The sequence below is a fragment of the Cnephaeus nilssonii genome (assembly GCF_951640355.1).
Source record: "Cnephaeus nilssonii genome assembly, chromosome: 4".
In the NCBI taxonomy this organism is placed as follows: domain Eukaryota; kingdom Metazoa; phylum Chordata; class Mammalia; order Chiroptera; family Vespertilionidae; genus Cnephaeus; species Cnephaeus nilssonii.
Genome location: NC_137075.1, coordinates 60,461,885 through 60,485,053, shown reverse-complemented (window position 1 = coordinate 60,485,053; position 23,169 = coordinate 60,461,885). Strand labels below are relative to the sequence as shown.

The 23,169-nt window shown below is 40.3% G+C and overlaps 1 protein-coding gene across 5 annotated transcripts in view; it reads left to right on the top strand.

Moving 5' to 3' along the window:
- Positions 1–22,736, top strand: part of ICE2 (interactor of little elongation complex ELL subunit 2) — a 78,540-nt gene extending 55,804 nt beyond the window's left edge. For 3 of the 5 annotated variants that reach the window (XM_079769931.1, XM_079769929.1, XM_079769930.1), the window contains 2 exons: positions 5,929–6,187; positions 11,208–14,273. In XM_079769931.1, the coding sequence (XP_079626057.1) occupies positions 5,929–6,187; positions 11,208–11,330 (382 nt within the window). In that variant the 3' untranslated portion in view covers positions 11,331–14,273. Of the gene's footprint in view, positions 1–5,928; positions 6,188–11,207; positions 14,274–22,377 lie in introns of those variants that run through there. The other 2 variants (XR_013813465.1, XM_079769932.1) reach the window with 2 other exon arrangements.
- The last annotated feature ends 433 nt before the right edge of the window (positions 22,737–23,169 follow it).

Here is a 23,169-nt window from a genome sequence, read left to right as displayed (position 1 = left end):
TTTTGTCACTAGAGGTGACTGGTGAATGCACACATTTACTAGACCTATTCAATATAAATTTAAAATTACAGTAATACATGTAGAAAACTTTTCAGTGAAACTAAACTTTTCATACATATTTGATTTTAATTACACAAACCTGTCTACATAAGTAAAAACAGGTAAACTAATTTGTCAATTTTTTAACATACGTATTTGGAAAACTTACTTTATTATATAACAGACTTTGGCTTTAACAGACACCCCCTCACCTGAATTAGTTCCTTATAGCAAGGTTTAGCTATATTACATGGTGTAAATGTACCACAGATGAGTGAATAACTCATCTACTGATGGGCACCTGGGCTGTTTCCAGATCTTAGCTATTGTTAATAAATATAGGGGAGCATATATTCTTTCTGATTGGTGTATCGGGACTCTTAGGATAAATTCCCAGAAGTCGGATCGCTGGATCAAAGGGCAGTTCCATTTTCAATTTTTTGAGGAAACTCCATACTGTTTTCCACAGTGTCTGCATTCCCACCAGCAGTGTACTAGGGTTCTTTTTTCTTCACATCCTCTCCAGCTCTGTTATTTGTTGATTTATTGATGGTAGCATTCTGACAGGTATGTGGTGATATCTCATTATAGTTTTTCTTTTCATCTCTCTAATTATTAATGATCTTGAGAATTTTTTCATATGTCTCTTGGCCATCTGTTTGTCCACTTTGGAGAAATGTCTATTCACTTTGCTCATTTTTAAATGGATTGTTAATCTTCCTGGTGTTGAATTGTATGAGTTCTTTATATATTTTGGAAAATAACCCCTTATCAGATATGTCATTCGCAAATATATTCTCCCATACAGTGGGTTCCATTTTCATTTTGTTGATGGTTTCTTTTGCTGTACAGAAGCTTTAGTTTGGTGTTGTCCCATTTGTTTATTTTTTTCCTTTGTTTTTCTTGCCCTAGGAAATGTATTTGCAAAAATACTGCTACATGACATGTCTGAGGTTTTACTGCCTCTGTTTTCTTCAAGGATTTTTATGACTTCATGGCTTACATTTAAGCCTTTTATCTATTTTGAGTTTATTCTTGTGTATAGTGTAAGTTGGTGGTTTAGTTCCTTTTTTGTTGTTTTTTGTTGTTGTTGTTGGCGTTTTTTGGCATGTACCTGTCCAATTTTCTCAACACCATTTATTGAAAAGACTGTCTTTACTCCTTTATCAAATATTACTTGACCATAATGTTGTATGTTGATTTCTGGGGTCTCTGCTTTATTCCATTGTTCTATATGCCTGTTCTTGTGTCAGTACCAGGCTGTTTAGATTACAATGGCGTTGTTTGTATAGTTTGATATCTGGTACAGACAGTCCTCCTGTTAGGGTTACGTGGGACTCGTTTTGTGGTTACATTGCCATCTCCCATTTATTTATTTTTTTAAAAAGTTCCCTCATTTTGACATATGTACATATGTGCTTTATGTTTTTAATTATTTACTTACCACAAGTAAAGGTCAGGAATTGTTATCTTCCTTTTAAAATTTTTTTACTGTTTCACCTCATTACTGCTGTGTATGTGCTTCATGTGAGTGACGTAGGTGCTTATGTAGGTAGGTTCCAACTTACAGCGAAAATAGCCTTACATTGTACCTTAGGAACGGATCTCTGACATAACCCGAGGACCTACTGTATTATGATCCCTCCAACTTTGTTCTTCTTTCTCAAGATTGCTGAGGCTATTCGAGGTTTTTTTGATTCCATATAAATTTTTGGAATATTTGTTCTAGATCTTTGAAATATGCCATTGGTATTTTAATAGGAATTGCATTGTGTCTGCTGATTGCTTTGGGTAGTAGGGACATTTAAATGATGTTATTCTTTCAATCCATGAACACAGTATATGCTTCCATATACTTGTTTGTATCTTCCTCGATTTCTTTTTACAATGTCCTGTAGCTTTCAAGGCACATGTGGGAGGCACCTAATAGATGTCTCTCTCACATCAATGTCTGACTCTCTCTCTCTCTCTCTCTCTCTCCCCCTCCCTCTCCCTCCCTCCCACTGTATTTAAAATCAATTGAAAAAATATACTCAGGTGAGATTAACAAAACAAAAATGCCATCAATTTCTGGATGTTAATTTTGTATCCTGCTACTTTCTTTAATTCACTTATTAAATCTAGTAGTTTTTTGGTAGAGTCTTTAGGTTTTCTATGACATATTATTATCACTATCTTAGTTTGTGTATTAGTGTTCTACTGCAGATGTAAAAAAAAAAAATTACCACAAAATTAGTGTTGTAGAACAACACGAAGTTATTATCTTGCAGTTCTATAAGTCAGAAGTCTAACAGGTCTTCCTATGCTAAAATCAAGGCATTATAGGGCAGCTTCTTTTCTGTAAGGCTCTGGTGTGTTCTGTTTCCTTGATTTTTGTGTATTCTAGAGGCCACCTGCTTCCTTGGCTCATGCCCCTTTTCCTTCATCTTCAAAATTTCAAAGCCAAATTGAGTCCTCCTCACATCACATCACTCTGACCTCTTCCACAGTCACTTCTGCCTTCCTTTTCTACATATAAAGACTCTTATAATTATAACTAGAGGCCCGATGCATGAAATTCATCACCCCAGTCTGCACCCCTCAGCCCAGTCTGCACCCTCTCTAATCTGGGACCCCTCAGGGAATGTTTGACTGCTGGTTTAGGCCCAATCCCGGGTATCGGACCTAAACCGGCACTCGGACATCCCTCTCACAATCCGGGACTGCTGGCTCCTAACTGCCCACCTGCCTGCCTGCCTGATCGCCTCTAACTGCCCCTCCTGCTAGCCTGACCACCCCTAACTGCCTCTGCCTGCCGACCTGGCCGCACCTAACTGCCTTCCCCCGCCAGCCTGGTCGCCCCCAACTGCCCCCCCCCCCTGCTGACCTGGTCGCCCCACGCAGCCTGCTGTTCAGTTGTTTGGTCATCCCTCACTAACCCCCCTGCCAGCCTTGTTGCCCCACGCAGCCTGCTGTTCGGTCATCCGTCCGGTTATTTCGGTCATGACAGCCCCTGGCTTTTTAGTATTAGGATGGGCCCACTAAGATAAACCAGGAAAATCTTACTGTTTAAAAATCAACTGATTAGGAACCTGAATTCATCTTAATTCCCTTTTGCCATGTAATGTAACATATTCACAGATTCTAGGGTTTAGGACATAGGCATTTTTGGGAGGCCATTTATTCATCGTGTACATTGTACTTTTGTGGCACTTTTAAGATACTCTTCTATGGAGCACCTATCTCATTTTTATAAATTCTTTCTGTAAACCAAAAGGCACCCTTATTTTTAGTGAAGTTAGTTAAACTATGATTTTCATTGATGAAATGTCAATCTTTAAAATGTCATTTATTCCTATTACCAAATCAACTATTATTCATTTTCTTATATGGAAATATGAAAGTGATGGTTTGGGAAAGAAATTCTCCAGAGGGTAAGAATAATTTTCTGTGCCACCTTGATCTATATCTATTAATTTTCTGTTTAAAGATTTAATGAAGCCCTAACCGGTTTGGCTCAGTGGATAGAGCGTCGGCCTGCAGACTCAAGGGTCCCAGGTTCGATTCCGGTCAAGGGCATGTACCTTGGTTGCGGGCACATCCCCAGTAGGGAGTGTGCAAGAGGCAGCTGAATCGATGTTTCTAACTCTCTATCCCTCTCCTTTCCTCTCTGTAAAAAATCAATAAAATATATTTTTTTAAAAAAAAGATTTAATGAAAACATAACTTATCAGGTTTGTAGGCAGATCCTTAACACTAAAGTATGATTAATTCTTATTTTTAATAACATATTATGGGGGAAAACTGATGTTCTCCTTAGCACTTTTGAGCTAGAAGAATGTAAAATACTAAGAAAGCACAGTATATTAATCATATTCTTTTAGCTCTTTATGTTGATACACTAAATTCCTTAAAGCTTTCTAAGGGAAAATATATATTTGACTAGAGGCCTGGTGCATGAAATTTGTGCCTGGGGGGATGGTCCCTCAGCCCGGCCTGCACCCTCTCCAATTCGGGACCCTTCAGGGGATGTCTGACTGCCGGTTTAGGCCCGATCACCTCTAGCTCCTAACCGCTCACCTGCCTGCCTGCCTGATCACCCTTAACCTCCTCTGCCTCGGCCCCTGCACCCAGGACCCAGACTTCCCTCCCTCTGGCTGGCTGCAGGCACCTGGGACCCGGGCTTCCCTCCCTCTGGCCAGCCGCAGGCCCCCGGGACCCCCAGGCCAGCCACCTGCTTTCGGTTAAACATTGATATTACATCTGCAAGTGAATACAGGGCAATTTAGGAATTTCCTTGAGGCAAAACATGCCCCTCACTGTGTTGCTGCCTCTGCCGCCGCCAAGGCCAACGCCACCGAGGCCTGGAAACATTCCTAAAGGGTAATAGTAATAGAAACAGGATCAGTAAGCTTCGCCCGGGCTGGCCACAGGCCCCTGAGAGCCCCAACAGCTTTGCCCAGGCTGGCCACAGGCACCCAGGACCGCGGGCGGCTTTGCCCGGGCCCCACCTTTGTCAGGAAGGATGTCTGGAAGACGTCCAGTCTAATTAGCATATTACCCTTTTATTAGTATAGATATTTAACAGAACTGATTACTGTGACAGTGGGAATTATGACTAAGGTTATGGCCTGTGGAGTTTGACTGTCTGATTTTTATCCAAGCCTTGTACTCAAAACATTGGAGATATTTCTTAACATCTCTAATTCCCGTTTATGTCTAGTACTAGAGGCCCAGTGCACGAAATTCATGTATGGGTAGGGTACCTAGGCCTGGCCGGTGATCAGGGCCAACCAGGGCCTTTCGGCTGCCAGCCCAGGCCTCCCTTCCCTGACTGCCGGCCAGGGCCTTCCTTTGTTCCATGCCACCCCCTGATGGTCAGCACACATCATAGCGAGCGATCTAACTCCCGGTCAAACTCCCAAGGGGACAATATGCATATATGGCTTTTATATACATAGACTAGAGGCCTCTTGCATGAAAATTCATGCACTGGAGGGGGTGTCCCTCAGCCCGGCCTGCCCCCTCTCACCGTCCGGGAGCCCTCAGGGGCGGGAGGCGACCCGGCGATCAGGGGAAGGCAATGCCCCATCACACCTCTGCTGCTGCCACTGCCGGCAGCGCAAGCCTCAGCCAGCCCTGGTTACCTGAGCCTCAGGCGGCCCTGGGTGGCTGGGGGGCTGAGGTAACTGGGGGACTCCGGAGGCAGGCGCACGTAGCAGGCCAGATGGCGTGAGGGTCAATTAGCATATTCCCTCTTTATTAGATAGGATAGGGTTAATAATATTATGCTTGAAGGTTTGTTGTGGAGGATTTAATAATAAAATGGATATAAGCAGTACGAGAGTTAACTCATGATAAACATTCAATATATATCAACTGTTATTGTTACTTTTATTTTCGTAGCACCTCATATTGTATTGCAATTGTTATGTTGACTGTTTCTGCTACTTTCTTTTAAACTGCTCAGTGTGGTGAATGTGTCATATTCACTTTTGTATCTCTCTTCACCTATTACTAGATACAAAATAGGTGCATTGTTGGTTGAATGAATTAAAATGTTCTGTATAAGAATTATAAAAATGTACATTCATGAAATGTTTTTCTATATAAATGTGTTGTCCATGGATTAGAGAATTAGGCAAACTATTTGTTTCCCATTAAATTATTGAAAACTTACAGTAAAATGAAAATAATTATATATCCTGAACTTTGGAATAAGAATTAAAATTAGTTGCCTAAAAGATGTGAAAATAGTTTAAAAGACTTCTTAAATCTTACTTGGTCATAAAAGTATTTTTAGAGGTGGTATTCCATTCCCATATTGTTTTTTTATTTACTCATAGACCATGATTAAGAAAATGCTGTTGAAATTGACACACTGAGTTGAGTTTCATTATGTGCATTTAGCTTGCAGGAGGGTTCCTACTTGTTGTCCCATGCAGCAGAAGATTCTTCACTCCTGATCTACAAGACCTCTGACGGAAAACTTACTAGGACAGCATACAATTTGCATAAAACACATTGCAGCCTTCCTGCTGTACCTTCCAGTCTCTCAGTTCCCTGGGTTCCATTAGATCCCAGTCTGTTGTTACCATATCATATCCATCATGGACGAATACCTTGTACTTTTCCACCTAAGTCACTGGGTCCCACAACACAACAAAAGGTAAGATCTTTTTAAAAAAATAAATGTTCCATTGGGTTGTTTATTATTAATCTATTTCACTGACTATATAGTGTTTCACCCTGATGTCCACATTTGCCATGTTAATCATAATACCATTGTAAAAACTTCATCCATAGGAAGGATAGATAAAGTTGTATGCTCTACTGAGTTCAGTTGGTATGTCAGAAAACTTTCTCTTTTTTTATAAGCCTTATAAGTCAACTAAAGGAAATTATACTAGCTTGCCCTGGTAGGGGGTTGGGAGGATGGCATGAGTAAGGCATCCACATAGTTAAATACCTGTGTTCCTATGAAAAGCCAAGTTATGTTTTTGGTAGTTTTTGTTTATGATACTGCTTCACTTCATTAAATATTTGAGACAATTTACAGAAGAATACATACAATAAAATTATGATGATGCAATTAAAATTGATAAGCAGGATATAGAAACATATAAAAAAAAGTGTTAGTAATTAGGGAATGCAGTGTGCCTTATTAAAAGTACCATAAAACACTCCCTGCCATGTGAGGATACAAGAAGAAGACTACAAACCAGGACACAAATCCTCACCAGAACAGAATTTGCCGGCACCTTGATCTTATACTTTTCTGCCTCTAGAACTGTGAGAAATAAATGTTTGTTTTCTAAGCCTCCTCCTCCCGCCCCCCGCAAAAAAAAAAAAAAAAAGTACAATAAAATGTTAAAGACTTTGTGTTTTGCTAAGTATTGTATAACTCAGTATTTATTTAATTATAATTAATGTTACTCTCTTTATAGAATCCTTCCCAGAAATACCAGTTGAATGACATTTCTCTATCTGAAACTTCTGTAAAGCCATGGCTAGAAATACTCTTTACCATGTCACTCATTCTTTATATCATGGAAGAAATTCCAATTTGAGTTTAGTTTTAGTAAAAGTTTTGTCCCCTAAAATATGAATATAAATGTTCAGAAAACAAAGACCCAGTGTATTTTCCTTCCCTGCTGCCAAAAATCTTTGAGTCCAAATCATTGTCTGGGTTCTGTAATCTCTTTAACATGTGTGTCCCAGAACATATATCACTTGTCTATCCTGTAGATGTTTTTCATTCTTGTATTTTTCTTTCTTTTTGAGTAAATATACTCAGGTTCTTTGAAAAAATAGCTGAAATGCAAATGCTGAAGTTTTTTCCATATGTTAGTGAGTTGGGTGTTTATATGTTTTTCAGTTTTTTAATGTTACTGTTTGAGAAGATCATTTTAGAAATGAGGACTCCTTACACATTCTTAGTTAACTTTGTCCAAGAAGATCTATAAATGTTAATTAGTTGCTACTAGTGAAAGAATGGAGAAAGTTAGTTGTTAGCATTTTAAGTCATTTTATCTAAAGTTTTGGTTGGCTATTTCTAGTTTACATTTAATATAAGTAGTGATTTTTATAACCTCCTAAAGCACAATTTTCTTAACAATAGTAATTGAAAACTATTTTAGAAGGATTTATGTTATTTCTGGAATAATGATTTCCTTTTGATTTAAAAAGTCTGATGTTAGTTTCTCAATAATTCTCTGTGGAGTAGCTTATTCCTTTCAATAAGACACAATTCTATATGTCCAGGATTTGGCCACATAAGAACCAAGTTAAACAATTCAATAATATATATACTACAGAACACTTTGTTCATTTGTATTTTTTAGGATGGTTCATGCAGCCTGGCTGGTGTGGTTCAGTGATTGAGTGTCAGACTATGAACCAGGAAGTCATGGTTCGATAACCAGTCAGGGCATATGCCTGGGTTGTGGGCTCAATCCCTAGTGTGGGACATGCAGGAAGCAGCCAATCAATGATTCTCATCATTATGTTTCTTTCTCTCCCTTCCTCTCTGAAATCAATAAAAATATATATTAATAAAAAAAAAAGCTGCTTCATGCATTCAGTCCAAGAACAAATACATAATGAGGTTATCCAGGGCCCAGTTGTATAGCCTAGCATTAGGTACACTAGAAATTAGGTAACTAATGCTTGGTTTGATTTTTTTCTCCAAGCCCATGGAAAGTTTTCGGCAGGGGTCCTCAAACTTTTTAAACAGGGTCAGTTCACTGTCCCTCAGACCGTTGGAGGGCCGGACTATAGTTTAAAAAAAACTATGAACAAATTCCTATGCACACTGCACATAACTTATTTTGAAGTAAAAAAACAAAACGGCAAAAACACCCACATGTGGTCCGCGGGCCGTAGTTTGAGGACGCCTGGTTTTTGGTAACCTCTGATACACCTCCCTAATCTAGCCCTACATTGGGTGGGAGTTACCCCACTTTCCTCCCTACTTCCTGCTTAGTTAGGCCATAGAAATGGGACATTCTAGTCCAGTGGTCGGCAAACCGCGGCTCGCGAGCCACATGCGGCTCTTTGGCCCCTTGAGTGTTCTAACACCACTTCTTCAAAATAGACTCGTCCAGGCCGAAAACCAACTTCTGCGCATGGGCCACGAAGTTTCAATCGCACCCTATGTGCGCGCCTGCACGTGGTATTTTATGGAAGAGCCACACTCAAGGGGCCAAAGAGCCGCATGTGGCGCGCAAGCCGCGGTTTGCCGACCACTGTTCTAGTCTAACCAAGGTAAGCACAGATAGGGATACTAGCCTTAATAGCACTAGGAAAAGACCAAAGCTTCAGGAAACTTGGAGAAATAAGACTATATGAAACAGAAATCATTTATTTCATGGTGTAAAAACTCATATAACAAATGTTTCTGCCTCTGATGTGATCCCCTAGTCTCTAGTCTACTTGAATTGAGATATCATCTTCATGTAGTGGCTTAGGCACTAAAATCCTAAGAGTACCCCAGTAGAGCCTCCCTCTGCACAGAGCAAAGCTTAATAGGAGGCTCCCATTTGCTTTTTGTGATACTCCTGACTTCTGCTTCCAGTCCTTTTGCAATGGGTCTATGCCTATCCCTTTTCTCCTTCAACAATCCCTGTAATAAACGTTCATTATACACACACACACAATCTTACAATGGAAATTGCAGAATGCTTGCTTTCCTCAGTGATATAGTAGATAACAGTTAGTGTGGTCAGTATACTTTTATAGTAAACTAGAGGCCCAGTGCACGAAATTTGTGTACGGGTACAGTCCCTAGGCCTGGCCTGCGATCAGGGCCATCTTCCCCAGCTGCCTGCAGCCAGCCCTGCCCTCCCACTGCCACCCACCCCTGGTTCCCCATTCACCATCGAGTGATCGGAGCCTGACAGCCAGGGGGAGGGACTGAGATGTCGGCCTCTCCCGCCCACTCGCCGGCCCTGCACCTGCCATGGGTCGCCCTCTGTGTGTGGGGTGACCGGCGGGGCAGGGGCCTTGGCCTGGCGCCACCTGCATCCCCTGCCATGCACCCCCGGTTCCCTGTTCATCATTGGGTGATTGGAGCCTGCCGGCTGGGGAAAGAGACCAAGAGGTGGTCAGTGCACCTCATAGTGACTGGTCAAGAGGTCATTCTGGTCATTTGCCATTAGGATCAATTTGTATATTACCCTTTTATTATATAGGATAGATGCCTGGTGCATGGGTGGGGGCCAGCCGACCTGCCCTGATGGGGGCTCCAGAACAGGGTGGGGGTCCCCGCTGGGGTTTGGGGCCGGCCAGGGCAAGGGGCTATGGTCTTTCTGGTCTCTGGTTGTTCTGCCGTTTCAGTCGCTGGGCTTTTATTATATAGGATATGCAGTGGGGAGTAGTCTAGATAATCTAAAAGCCATAGCACTTTTCTAATCAGTATGTTACAGAAGTTCATCAGATTCAAACAGACAGACTGGCAGACTCAAATCTCAGCTCAAGTTTGTCCTTTCTAGCCATCTAATTGTAAACCCAAAAATTCCCCTAAAGGGACAAGATATTAGGTGAGAGAAGCTGGGGTCTGCTTCATTCTTAGTGAGCCAGTAACCCTTTGTAACAATGCTAGTAATATGTCTGTTGGATTAGGAATAAGGGTGTTGGGAGTTCCAATATCACCCATCACTCCAAAGTCTATACTTCACTGGACAAGATGTGAAGGGTACAAAGTGGCTAGGGAAAATAGAGGCAGAGCCCGGCCAGTGTGGTTTAGTGGTTGAGCATCAACCTAGGAACCCAGAGGTCCTTGCTTTGATTCCTGGTCAGGGCACATGTCCTGCAGGACACATGGGCTGCAGAAGGAAGCCAGTCGATGTTTCTCTCTCATTGATGTTTCTATCTCTATCCCTCTCTCTCTGAAAATCAATAAAAACATATTTAAAAAAAGAAAAATAGAGGCAGATATGGACAGGTTCTGGGGGAAAGGTCTCAGGTTATGCAGCTTTGGTCCTTCTCTGTGAGGCATGGCTCTCCATTAACCTATTTTAAAACTTTATGCTCTCTCAGTGGCCAAGGAGATGACAGCATTTCCAGATCTCATCTTCAGAATGACTATAATTAGCAATGAATTGCGTCTTAAGAATATATCTCTCTCTTCCCTAGACAATGAATTATAGCTAGAAAGTGAGGATGAGCAGCAACTTGCACTGAAGAGTAGACATTAAGGCAGAACTAGCACCCCAAAAAGTTTCTTCCCCCCTTCCCTTCTTTCTCTTTTTCCGTCCTCTAGTCTCCATCCATTTTGGAATTTCTCCCCCTTTACCAGCTCTAACCTTCTTGTATTTCCTTCCCCTCCCTTCATAGTTTTCATTTCTCTCGCCTGCCCTTCAGCTTTGTTATGGCAGGCATGTTGCTAAAAAGGCCTGTAATTCCCTCATTTTCTAATTTAACATTTCAACCTCTTCCAAATTTAACACAGAAAGTGGTTTCCCCTCCGCTTCTCTTCATCTACTCTGATCTTGAAAATTTAATACTTTAAAACTTGATGAGATTAAAGCTATTTAGAAGCAGCCAGGTGGTTAGGGATTAAAAAATATATAAAGGTTCACTCACAAAGAAAGTAATACATGTGGTAATAATACAGAGTAGACTCTACTAGTATATAAATATGTTGTATACATGTTAAACTATTTTCTGTTCTTTGCTTCATCTCTTAGATTAGTGGAACAAGAATGCCTACACACAGCCGCAGGAATCCAGTTTCCACGGAAACCAAAAGCCTGCCTGCTCAGCAAGTTGAAAATGAAGGAGTGGCTCCAAATAAAAGAAAAATAACATAAGGACTCTACCATGGAAAATGAAGAAGAAACAGTTATAACAGTTCAATTTAGAAAAGTTTGAGGGGACACATGCCTAAAAGATCAGTAGACAAGATGAACATTTCTCTTCTAGTGTCCTGGAGAGTTCTTAGAGTGCCTTGAAAAAATATGTTGGCTGTGTGGGAATGTTTTAACGAAAATGTAATGCTATACTCTTAACGCTTGATGTTTGAGGAGAACCTAGATATGTTTTAACATTACCATGTCAGGGAAATATATAGAAAAGAAAATTATTTTTGTAATAGACCTTTTTCAAAAATTGTAATAGGAAAATAATTTGCTTTTTTTCAAGAGCAATACTTACCATTGTGTGTTATATTAATTGAGCTATATCACCAGCCTGCTGAGAGTGGCTCAAAAGGTTAAGTCTTGCCACTGTCAGAGATAATTTTGAGCAACATGAAACCTTGTTTCTGACCAGTTGTGACAGTTTTTATATACGATTTTGAAATGATGATTGTTGCAGGTTAATAAAGAGAATACCTTTAAAAACTTAGCAAAATTCCATTGCAGAAGCCAAATTTTAAAATAAAAAGTTCCCTGCCTCTGAAAAGTTAACAATTTTTGTTGGGCAGCCATCAGTTTGTTAAACAACAACTTTTATTTTGTTACAGGTTTGATGACCAGTTCCTCTATCTCTTGGCACAAATCCCAGCTGAGTGTTGAAATATACTGAAAACAAAGAGATGAGCATGTTTTCCAGAAACATCTCATTATTTCAACCATTAAAGCTAATGTGTGGTAAAACATAAGCTATTTTTCCCTTATCTATACTGATTAATTTAAATTTTCTATAACCATATCAATGAATTTGGAAAAAGACATGATCAGCTGATTTAATGTAGCTAATTTGGTCTTAAGAAGGGATGGACTTATTTTATTTTTGTATTCTTGTGTTTTAATGTCCACTAAAGTTTTCAGAGACATATGCATCATTTGTAAAGCAGGTTTTGTAATCCAAGGCAATATGAGCTTTGGTTTTGTAATTTTTATGTGTTTTATATTAATATTAGAAATTTACAATAATATAAAAAAATCTTGAATTTTCTAGATTCCTAGAAATCTTCCCAACTGTGATAAGAATTGAGCATTTTCATCTTCAGTTACCAAGTTTTGTTTTGTTTAGACTTTTGGTCAGTTATAAAATATTTTTATTTAATGAGTAATTATCTGTAAAATTGTTTTATGTATTTTAACATATGATTTCCTCCTCCTCCCATTTCCTTTTTAAAACATTGAGCCTCTTTTTTAATGGACTTTTTTGTTGTTGTTTTTTGTTTGTTTGTTTTTTAGCTTTGTCACAGACTCCCATGTCCCAGAAATACTTTAGTTGTGACTCATTTGGCAATTAACCTAGGGAAAGTGAGGGATTTCCTTGGAATTTTCTATTTAAAAAAAAAACAGACAATGATTTCTTCAGACTTCTGAATACCAGAAAGTCTTGGCTTCATTTTTTTTTTAATTTACTTTTTACTTAGTAAAATGATCTTGCAAGTGATTATTTTGAAATTATCTTAGCCATACATTTAAGTAACTGTGATAATGTATATAAAGCTAGTCTTAGTTTTCTACTTGTGCTTAATTAAGCCTTTTATAAAACATATATTTGATCATGTCTTGTGTTCTTGTTCGTGATTCTTAGTGCTGAGAATGTGTAAGTAACAAAATGACGTTGACAGTATGAGCAAGGATTTTTTTTTCTAAGAACTAAACACTCAGTGTTAGCAAGGATGTGATGGGCCTAGCCCATTTATACATCCATGGTGAAGGTATTATTTATACATACCTCTTGGAAAATATTTAATTCAGTAAAATTTGATCTAAAGTAGGCCCCACTCTCATAGCGTGTATGTATACATACATCACAGTATTTATTTGTTTATTTGACTTACTGTCTTTCTTCTTCAGTAGACTCCATGCTCCGCCGGGACAGGGGTATATTTGTTTTGTTCACCATTATGTAACCACACCTAACATAAGCGTCTGTCCTGTAGTTATTTAGTAAATATAGGTTGGCTGTATGAATAAATGAATGTGTAGATGTCAGGGATAGATTCTTTTCCCTAGAAGCTCACATTCCAATGAAGGTTGTGATACTGATCTACGTAAGTAAGTGCTCTGGTTAAGTTATATGAGAAAGTCATCTAACTTAGACCTGATAATTAAGGCAGATTTTTTGAGATAAAGGTTGAGCTGAGTCTTTTAAAAATGAGTAAGAGTTAGGCCCTGGCTGGGTAGCTCAGTTGGTTACAGCATCGTCCCAATATGCCAAGGTTTTGGGTTCAGTCCCCAGTCTGGATACATACAAGAATCAACCAATGAATGCATGAATAAGTGAAACAACAAATCAGTGTTTCTCCTCTCTAAAAATCAATAAAACTTAAAAACAAACAAATAACATGATGAGATATGTGCTTGGGAAACCTCTTGTTGCCATTAGTCTAAGGAATGGAATGGAGCTGGGAAAGACTGTAGGAAGAAAGAAAAATTGGAAATCTGTGCTGTAATTAAAAAATGGTAAAGGCCCCGAGTTAAAGCTGTAAGTATAGGGATGGACTTAAGTGATAATAGAAAAATGATAACTCAGTCATATGGTTGGTAGGGAGAGTCAAGTTTGGCCTCATGTTTCTCACTTGGAGTGCTGGGTAAGTGATGGTTTTATGCACTGAGAAAGTAAGAGAATGGGAAGAAATTCAATAAAAACGTTCATTGTCTTTCACCCTTTCTATTCCTTGGGTTTCGGGTTTGAATATTATATTTGCTATGTATTGCTACATAATAAATTACCCCAAAATGGGACTGGTTAAAATAACAAATATGTATTATCCCAGAGCTTGTGTGTGTCAGGAGTCTGGATGCCACTCAGCTGGGTGCCTGTGGCTCACTGCCTCTAATAAAGTTACAGTCAAGTCGTTGGCTGAGGCTGCAGTCACTTGAAGGGTTGTCTGGGGCTGGAGCATCTGCTTCCAAGAAGGCTCACTGTTGGTGGGGGTGGGATGTCAGTCTCTCACTGGGTATTGCCAGGAAGCCTCCTCACTACATGCACCTCTCCATAGGTCTGCTTGAATGTCTTGGCATAGCAGCTGGCTTACCCCAGAGTGAGCAAGGAGGAAGCCAAAATATCTTATATCTGAGTCTTGGAAGTCAAGCACTGTCTTCTGCCACATTCTCCGTGTTAGAAATAACTTAGTTTCACCTCTTGAAGGGAGGAATAGAAAAAGAATTTGTGAGCATATAGTTAAGCTGCCACAAATGCCATGAACATTTTAGGGATATAGAAGAACTAGGTTTAGGGTGGAGAGAAGAGAAAAGACAACACAAAACATCTTATTATCAACATGTTAAATCTGAGCTAGAGATAGTCGATGTCAAACGTAGTTGATAATTTAAATTTTGAACTCAAGACTGATCGCACCAATACAGATTTGGGAATGAGTGTGTCTTTGATATTTGAAATCAGAAAAAAAGAATAAAATGACATGGAAATTAATGGAATGAAGAAAAAGCCATGATGGAGCCCCAAGGAAAATCACAAACTTCAGTAAAGAAGTTTATTAAAATGGCAAGTGTGGAAGTCAGATCGATAAGCCTTAGGAAATAAGTACAAAGTGAGGTGGAAACAATGAAAGTCTTCATTGCCAATTGGTCAGCAAAACTTGGAAATAATTTCACTATTTGGATTTTCTTTTGCAATTGCAAAGGGAATTGACCTGTTCGTTCATTTCCAGTTCCACTTAGATTCTGGGTTTGGACACCTCAAATATTTTAGAGGTAAAAGGAGTTTAGGGTAGAGGGGAAAGAACACCTTTCCTTTCTAATATTTTATTGTCAACATGCTAAATCTGAAGTTTCTAAGGGACATACAGATAAAGATACTAAGAGGCTTGATGTGTGTTATAGGTATATGGTACTTTTTAATCAAGCTTTAGAATATATCAAGATTTGTTGAGTTTCTCATTGAGATGTTGAAATAAAGGGGATACATTTAATTGAACCTTACAGTCTTGCCATGTTCCTTTGGCTAATGTCCACACTTCTTATCACGGTATGTAAGGGCAGGTTCACAGGCCTCTGTCTGGGGTTTGGGTCTAATCTGCTGAGCAAAGTTTACTGAAAGAGTTGAGACCCAGGTGCATATTTCTAGGATGGGTCTCTAGATTGCCTCATCTAATAGGAAGGCTCTCTCAAGAGTTCACCTTGGCATGTGTGTTTTCTTTCAATATATGAGCTATTGTTAATAATCAAGCCAGGGGCTACAAAAGGGTTGTTTTTTATAGCTGTACACGCTATAAATATATAATGGTATAATCTGGTTAATTATCTAAGGAATGGGCGGGGAGAGGGGAACAGTGTAAATTAAATGCTGCTTTGAAAGTCAAGAAACAAAGATTCTGTGGTTAGGGGGTTGAATTCCTCCTTCCCTTTTCTTGAGAAAATGCATTTCTTGAAGGGGAAAAAATATTTTCTATACTTCCTATCTGGGTTTTGCTTACCAAAAACTATACAGCACAGGAGAGTATGTGCATCTTAATCCTGAGGCTCACTGCAGTAAGGCAGTGCCACACCGATGACATGGATTTTGGGTCTCTTCCAAGCGTCACATTAATGCATGTCTGCTCCAGCCAGACTTTGCCATCACATGAATTAGCCACTCTTGTTCCTGCATGCATGCCTTGGCACATAAAGCTACATCTGGTTGGATTTATTACCACCTATCAAAACTGTGCCTGTCCTCTCTGGAACTAATAATGCATTTTTGAGCATCAGTAAGGTCTAATACATTATACCAATACTTGGGATTTATAGATAAATAAGATTGATTTCTGACTTAAGGGTATTTCCTAATCTAGTTAGGGATATATATATATATATATATATATATATATATATATATATATATACACACACACACACACACACACACACACACACACACACATATATATATACACACACACACACACACACAGCTATAATACGAGGCAGAATAGTCAAATGGCACAATAGTGCATAGGAGTAAGAAAATGGGATGCTTGCGCATAAGAGAAACTCGTGGTAAAAATGGCCTTTGAGCTATATGTTTGAAAACAAGTAAAATATTAATATGGGCAAAAAGGAAGCAGAGCATTAGAGCATGAGGGTAAATCATATGAAAAGTACAGGTTTAGGAAATAGCAAATGTGTTCATGTAACAAGCATGGAAGTAAAGGATAATAAATAGGAGATGGAGAGGTAAGTTAGAGCTTGATAGTGGAAGGTATTAACTGTATTCCAGATTTTGAAAGTAATCAGGGGACATTGAAGGCTTTTTGAGCAAGATGACATCAATTTTAGGAAATTTAAATATTAAAGGATTATTTAGAAAGGAGGAAGACTTATGAAAAGGAGGTGTTAACTATCAAATAGCAGGCAGACGGTAAAGATGTAAATTGGAAAGTCATTTAAAAGTTAGCCATCAGAGTTAGCCCTGTCACCAAAAAAGAATGTCTACCTCAAATAACATTGAGTCACAACTCAGTAACAGACAATAGGTGTTGGGAATACAAAGGTGAATTGAAGGTCATGGCACATGAAACAGTAATTATGTGAAAATATGAAGTGAGAGGTTTCAAAGACTTAAAATATTAGAGGAAGAGTATGGATGGGATGAAAAGACAACAGTTATGTGTTCAACCAAATAGCAGTACAATAAAGGTGATGTACTATAGAACCTATAGACTGAAAATGCAGGTCTGGAACCTAGGAGAGAGAAATAGATAGGAAGGTTGGGAGTCCATATACCAGGAAATTATGGCTAGCATGTCTGGGACCAAGCTGGCCTTTTTTTTTTTTTTTTTTTCCCCTGTTCTTCCTCTGCCCCTCTGTTTGAGCCAAGGAGCTGGGAGTTTGGTTACATACCCAATTAATTGAGCAAATAAATATATTGAGAATAATGGGAAAGGTATGTCCAGGAAGAGCACAACATCACTTTTATGATGTATTCCTGCCAAATATGCATAAGCCATGAGGAAACACCAGGGAAATTGAAATTGAGGCATTAATCTCTCAAATAATCGGTAGGCAATCTTCAAAATAGCAGGGTCGCCCTGACAGGTGTGGCTCGGTTGGGCATCCTGTGCACCAAAAGGTTACCTATTCAATTCCAGTTTGGGCAGCCTATAGGTGTTTCACTCCCATCAATGTTTCTCTCCCTCTCTCTCTAAAAATCAAAATATCTTTATATATCAGGGTCATAAGAGACGGAATGTGTCACATAAAGATTAACCGAATGGACCCAGGCTCCTGGTTTGGATCCTAGTCCAATAAAGGACATTATTGGAACAATTGGAAAATTTGAATGGAGTGGCTTATGTGCTAGTAAGGTATGGATATGAATTTCCTGATTTCGGTGTAGTTATGTCAGACTGCCCTGTACTTAAACACTAAGGTATAAATTGGTAATGGTGTCTGCAACTTACTCTGAAATTGGAGGACTCAGGCAGAGATATGTTAACAGGGCGTCTTGAAAGGATGACACAGGAGCTATGTGTACTATCCTGTAATTTTTATATGTTTGAAATTGTTTCAAACTAAAAACTGTGTAAGAAGGGTATAATTCACAGTATCAGGTACTACCTGGAGGTCACAGAGGACGGATAAAAATTGGGGCGGGGTGGGGGGGGGGCGGGAGGGGAAAGACTGTTGGGTTCAAAAATCAATCAGGCATAAACACAAAAAGTGTTGAAATGAGAATGAAATGAGAAAATCAGGGATTCCTGTTTTGGGGGTCTAGGACATGAAACTTATAACTCAAATCACTAAAAGCCTTTCTCTAAATTCCTACAGTAGTTATTATAATACCACAAATTCTAAATCTCAGATGTTATCCTATATTCCTCTTCGGGGATTTTGTATACATCCCCAAACAGATGGTAATCTTCTCATGGGCAATGGTTGTGTCTTTATACAGACTCTATGTTTACCCCAAAACCAGTCCCAGGGCCTGGCAGCCTCCAGATGTTCTTTCAACACGTACTAACTCAAGCTGATACCGAGAGCTCCCCATAGACCAGCATGTAGCTAGGTTGTCTCCACCTTAGTCTCAGATCTCCCTGCCCACAAGGGCAGGTCTATGGGCACCTATGAGCCCCGCACAAGAAAATAAATATTTAAAACTTGTGTTTATTAAACCAGTCACCCCTCTAAAAAGAATAAAGCTCTACATTTTGGATACATTTTACAACACTAACTCATTTAAGAGTAACAAAAAAATACAAATTCAGGTTAGGTTTAACCATTTGGAAGATACCTTATTTCAAAAACGCTTAAAAACATTCTACCTTGCAGCCAGCACTTTGTCTGGACAAGTCTGTGAGTCTGCCTGGACCAGAAACAAAGCAAAACAAACTCCTTATCAACGGGAGAGGCGGGTGTCCAATCACTGGCATGCTGAAAAGCTGCCTGTTGTTTTACACATCTCTACAGCTGATGTTCTCCAAGACCAAGTAAACCCAGGCCTTCCACAGCTTAGCAAGCTGGGTTTTCAACAAACCTCTACCCAACTTAGGCTCCTCAACTATGAGGTCTTCTGGATTTAGCTGTTACATGGGACTCCAAATAAATGAGGATATTGTGTCCAGGAGCAGTCTTACTGATGGCATAATCCTCCCTGAGGCAGTATTTAAATTTGCACCTGAAGTTTTCAACTGAGAATGAGAAATGAGTCCAAAAAAAAAGTGATTACAATCTCTGTGTTTAATTGAATGAGAAAGTTAACATATCTATACAACTAAGAAATAGTATGTATTTTATGGAATTTGTGTTTTATTTTTATCTGTTTGGTTATGGGTCCCAACAATAGGCAATAGGCTAATGTGAAAAATAAAGGATTGAACACATTTTGCAAGTATAATGTCTGCCCTCTGCCCCACCAAAAGTGATGCAAATTTTAGTTTCCCAAGTGCCACACGGGGCAGCTGGAAATAGCCTCTGTCCAATTCCAACATGCAGTCTCATGGAATTGCACAATGACTTCTTTGAGTTCAGAAAGGGGGTGAAATCGCAGTGCATTAGGCTTGAATGTCTCTGTATATGTGTGCATGTTGGGAGGCTAATAAAGTGGTAGGTCAGTCCCTAATTCAGTTTGGCTTTTTTTTAGTGCTACACTCTAGTGCCTGAAAACTTCTACTCTTAAGGAGGAAGGACCGGGTAACTTAGTGAGAGCCTAAGGCCAAAATGTCATTTTGCATACAAGGAAGTGCTGAGTTTGCTGTCAGCCAGGCCTTCTGCCTCCCAGGAGCCCACGCTGGAGTTAATTCATATCCAGCAGTTGGGGAAGTCCTCGGAATGTTAAGACTGTCAGCTGCAACTTGAAGAGAAGTAGGAGAGGTCGGGTCTTAGAAGGAGCCAGCCCAGAGCTGGAATTTGTTGGATGAGGCATCTGGGGTGGGGTTTGGAGGTGAGCACTTCCTTAGAGTCTCCACTCCATCATTTGCTCAGGCAGTACCTCTCCTCTCTTTGAGCCACGTCTTTTCATCCATAAAATCCAGATATTTATGCCTTCCTGGCATATCCTACAGGCTCTAGTGGCCTTCAATAAATAATGAATACAAAAGTTCTTCTTAACCTGCCACTAACCCACTGTTTAAGTGTGAAGTATTGTCAAATTAAATCAATGAGCCATGTCATTTGAGCTAAAACGGGAAAGGAGTTTGCCAGACTGGAAGGGAAATTTCAAGCTGAGAGACGAAGTATGATCAGTGTTGCAGAGGCACCGGCATGCATAGCATGTTGGAATAGCAGGTCTTCCAGGGTGGCTCAGACCTGGCCCGGTGGCCATGGTGAAGGGCCCAAAAGGAACTGCTAGAAGCGTTCTGGGGAGAACTTCTCAGTATGAAGCCCTGGTGCCTTAGTAGATAGAGACTGGGTGTTGTCTTGAGATCGGGAGTAATCAGAAGACTTTTCCTGGGGGTGGCAATACAGGCAGGCAGCAGGTTAAACTTCCATAATGGGAAGTGTGGCTATGATATGTAGGATAGATTTGCGGGCACAAGGGAAACTAGGGAAGTCTGAAGGCAGGAAGATCAGGGAATACTATTTTTTTAATCTAAACAAAAGCCTCTAGAGATCAATCTTACTTGGCAATCTGTCATCTTTGTTTCTTCATTATCAAATCTACCTGCCATATTGGTGAGAATGTGGCCACGACAATGAGATCTTAAATCTGCTGGAGTTGGCCGTCAGATACAGGGTGATAAGTACTGCAGCCCAAAGCGAGAGGGTAAGGTTATCTTTGCAAAAATAATTCTTTGGGAGATTAAACTCCATTTACATTATTTGGAAGTGGACTCTAAATCTCAGGGTGGGGGAAGGTTGGTATCCTCTCAAGAAAGTCACTTTAAAAAAAAAAGCCAAACTGAGTCCTAGCCGACTTGGCTCGGTAGATAGAGTGTTGGCCTTCGGACTGAAAGGTGCAGGGTTCAATTCGGATCAAGGGCACATGCCCGGGTTGCAGGCTCGATCCCCAGTGTGTGGCGTGCAGGAGGCAGCCAATCAATAATTCTCTCTCATCATCGATGTTTCTATTGCTCTCTCCTTCTCCCTTCCTCTCTGAAATAAATAAAAATATACTTAAAAAAATAACAAAATAAAAAGCCAAACTGAATTAGGGACTGACCACTTTGTTAGCTCCCAACATGCACACATACTGAGACATTCAAGCCTAATGCACTGTGATTTCACAATTCCTTCACCCTCTTTAGCCCTGGCCAGGTAGCTCTTTTGGTTAGAGCAGTGGTCGGCAAACCGCGGCTCACGAGCCACATGCGGCTCTTTGGCCCCTTGAGTGTGGCTCGGCGTTAGAACCACTTCTTCAAAATAGACTCGCCCAGGCCGAAAACCGACTTCTGCGCGTGGGCCACGAAGTTTCAATCGCACTGTACGTGCACGCCTGCACGTGGTATTTTGTGGAAGAGCCACACTCAAGGGGCCAAAGAGCCACATGTGGCTCGCGAGCCGCGGTTTGCCGACCCCTGGGTTAGAGCATCGTCCCAATACCCCAAGATTGTGGGTTTGATCCCTGGTCAGGACACATACAAGAATAAATCAATGGATGCATAAATAAATGGAACAATAAATCGATGTTTCTCTATCTCCTTCCTTCCTTCTTTTCCTCCCTCCCTCCACTTCCCTTCCTCTCTCTAAAATCAATTTTTTAAAATATATTTTTATTGATTTCAGAGAGGAAGGGAGAGGGAGAGAGATATAGAAACATCAATGATGAGAGAGAATCATTGATTGGCTGCCTCCTGCACACCCCCCACTGGGGATCAAGCCTGCAACCTGGCCATGTGCCCTGACTGGGAATCGAACCAGTAACCTCTTGGTTCCTGGGTCTATGCTCAACCACTGAGCTACACATGGCTGGGCTCTAAAAATCAATTTTTAAAAAAGGTTACTATAAATGTTACTTTTACCTAGTTGGTCTCTCTCCTAACCTTTTAAAACTTGGACTCTGGAGTGTAAAATAAGGAAGTGAGCCTAGCAGCTGAGCCCAGATGCCCAAACTGAAACCCAAGTTCCCCTCCGTTGAGGAGCTTGCGGGTCAAAGTAAGTCATGCCAGGAGCTCCTCCCAAGAATGAGTGGATATTTGTGTGATATATATGTTAATGTTTCAAATGAGTACTACAGCCTTAAAAGAGAAAATTTGCTTGGTTGAGACTACGTAGTAATATGAGACCAGCACTACCAGCCCTGCGGGTCTCAGCCATTGCTCTTCAGTTGGGTGCCATAGGTCTGAACACTTCATGTATTCTTTTTAACAATACAAGGCAGATCATGTTATTAAGTGCGTAATGTATTAGCAGACACATTTGTGAAAAGACTAATAGAAGCAATGGTAGGTAGTAACTCTGAGAAGGATTTCAGATTTTGAAGGAAGAATAACACTGCAGATCCAGGAAAGGCACTGGCTGGCAGGGTCCTTGGCCGACTCTGCGTCCACTAACTCTGAGCTCCTTTCCTCTGCAGCTGTCTGGGGCCGTGACTAAGTTTGTTCCAGCTCTCTAGACTGCCCACAAGGGGAATGCCACTGGCTCTGGAAAAGGGAGGGGCTGATGGTGGTAACTGAATCCATCTTGATGGTGATCCACAGGAGACTGCTGTCATTCGTTGGAAACTTCAACCAGCTGGGCCATGGGAGTGTTGGCTTTTGAGGCTCTTTTTGGTGTGTAAGTACCTCACCCAGAGGCTATGTTATTACTAAAGATTCCATTTCAACCCACACTATTTTTGGATATTGTCACACACAAAACCAACAACAAATACTTTTAAATAGTATTACGTGATTTTGAATATTTGGTATCTCAGGAACTCTGGAATTTTTATTGGACTGATGGATAGCCACTTCAGGCCTCATATCAGAATGATCACATTTTCTTAAAACTAGAGAATAGATACTGCTGAGTCCATGGAGCAATGTAATCATATAAGGGTCTGATCATGGCTTCATGTATTTTAAACCCCAGTGAGCAATATCCTTTCCTCCTACTGTCCTTTGCCCTCTTAGTCATGAGCCCTAGCTCAAGAATGACCTTTAAATGTTCCCCCAAACTCCTCTCAAGTGACCAGAATTTGCCTTAGGCTCTAGGGCAGGCGTCCTCAAACTATGGCCCGTGGGCCACATGCGGGTGTTTTTGCCATTTTGTTTTTTTACTTCAAAATAAGATATGTGCAGTGTGCATAGGAATTTGTTCACAGTTTTTTTTTAAACTATAGTCCGGCCCTCCAACGGTCTGAGGGACAGTGAACTGGCCCCCTGTT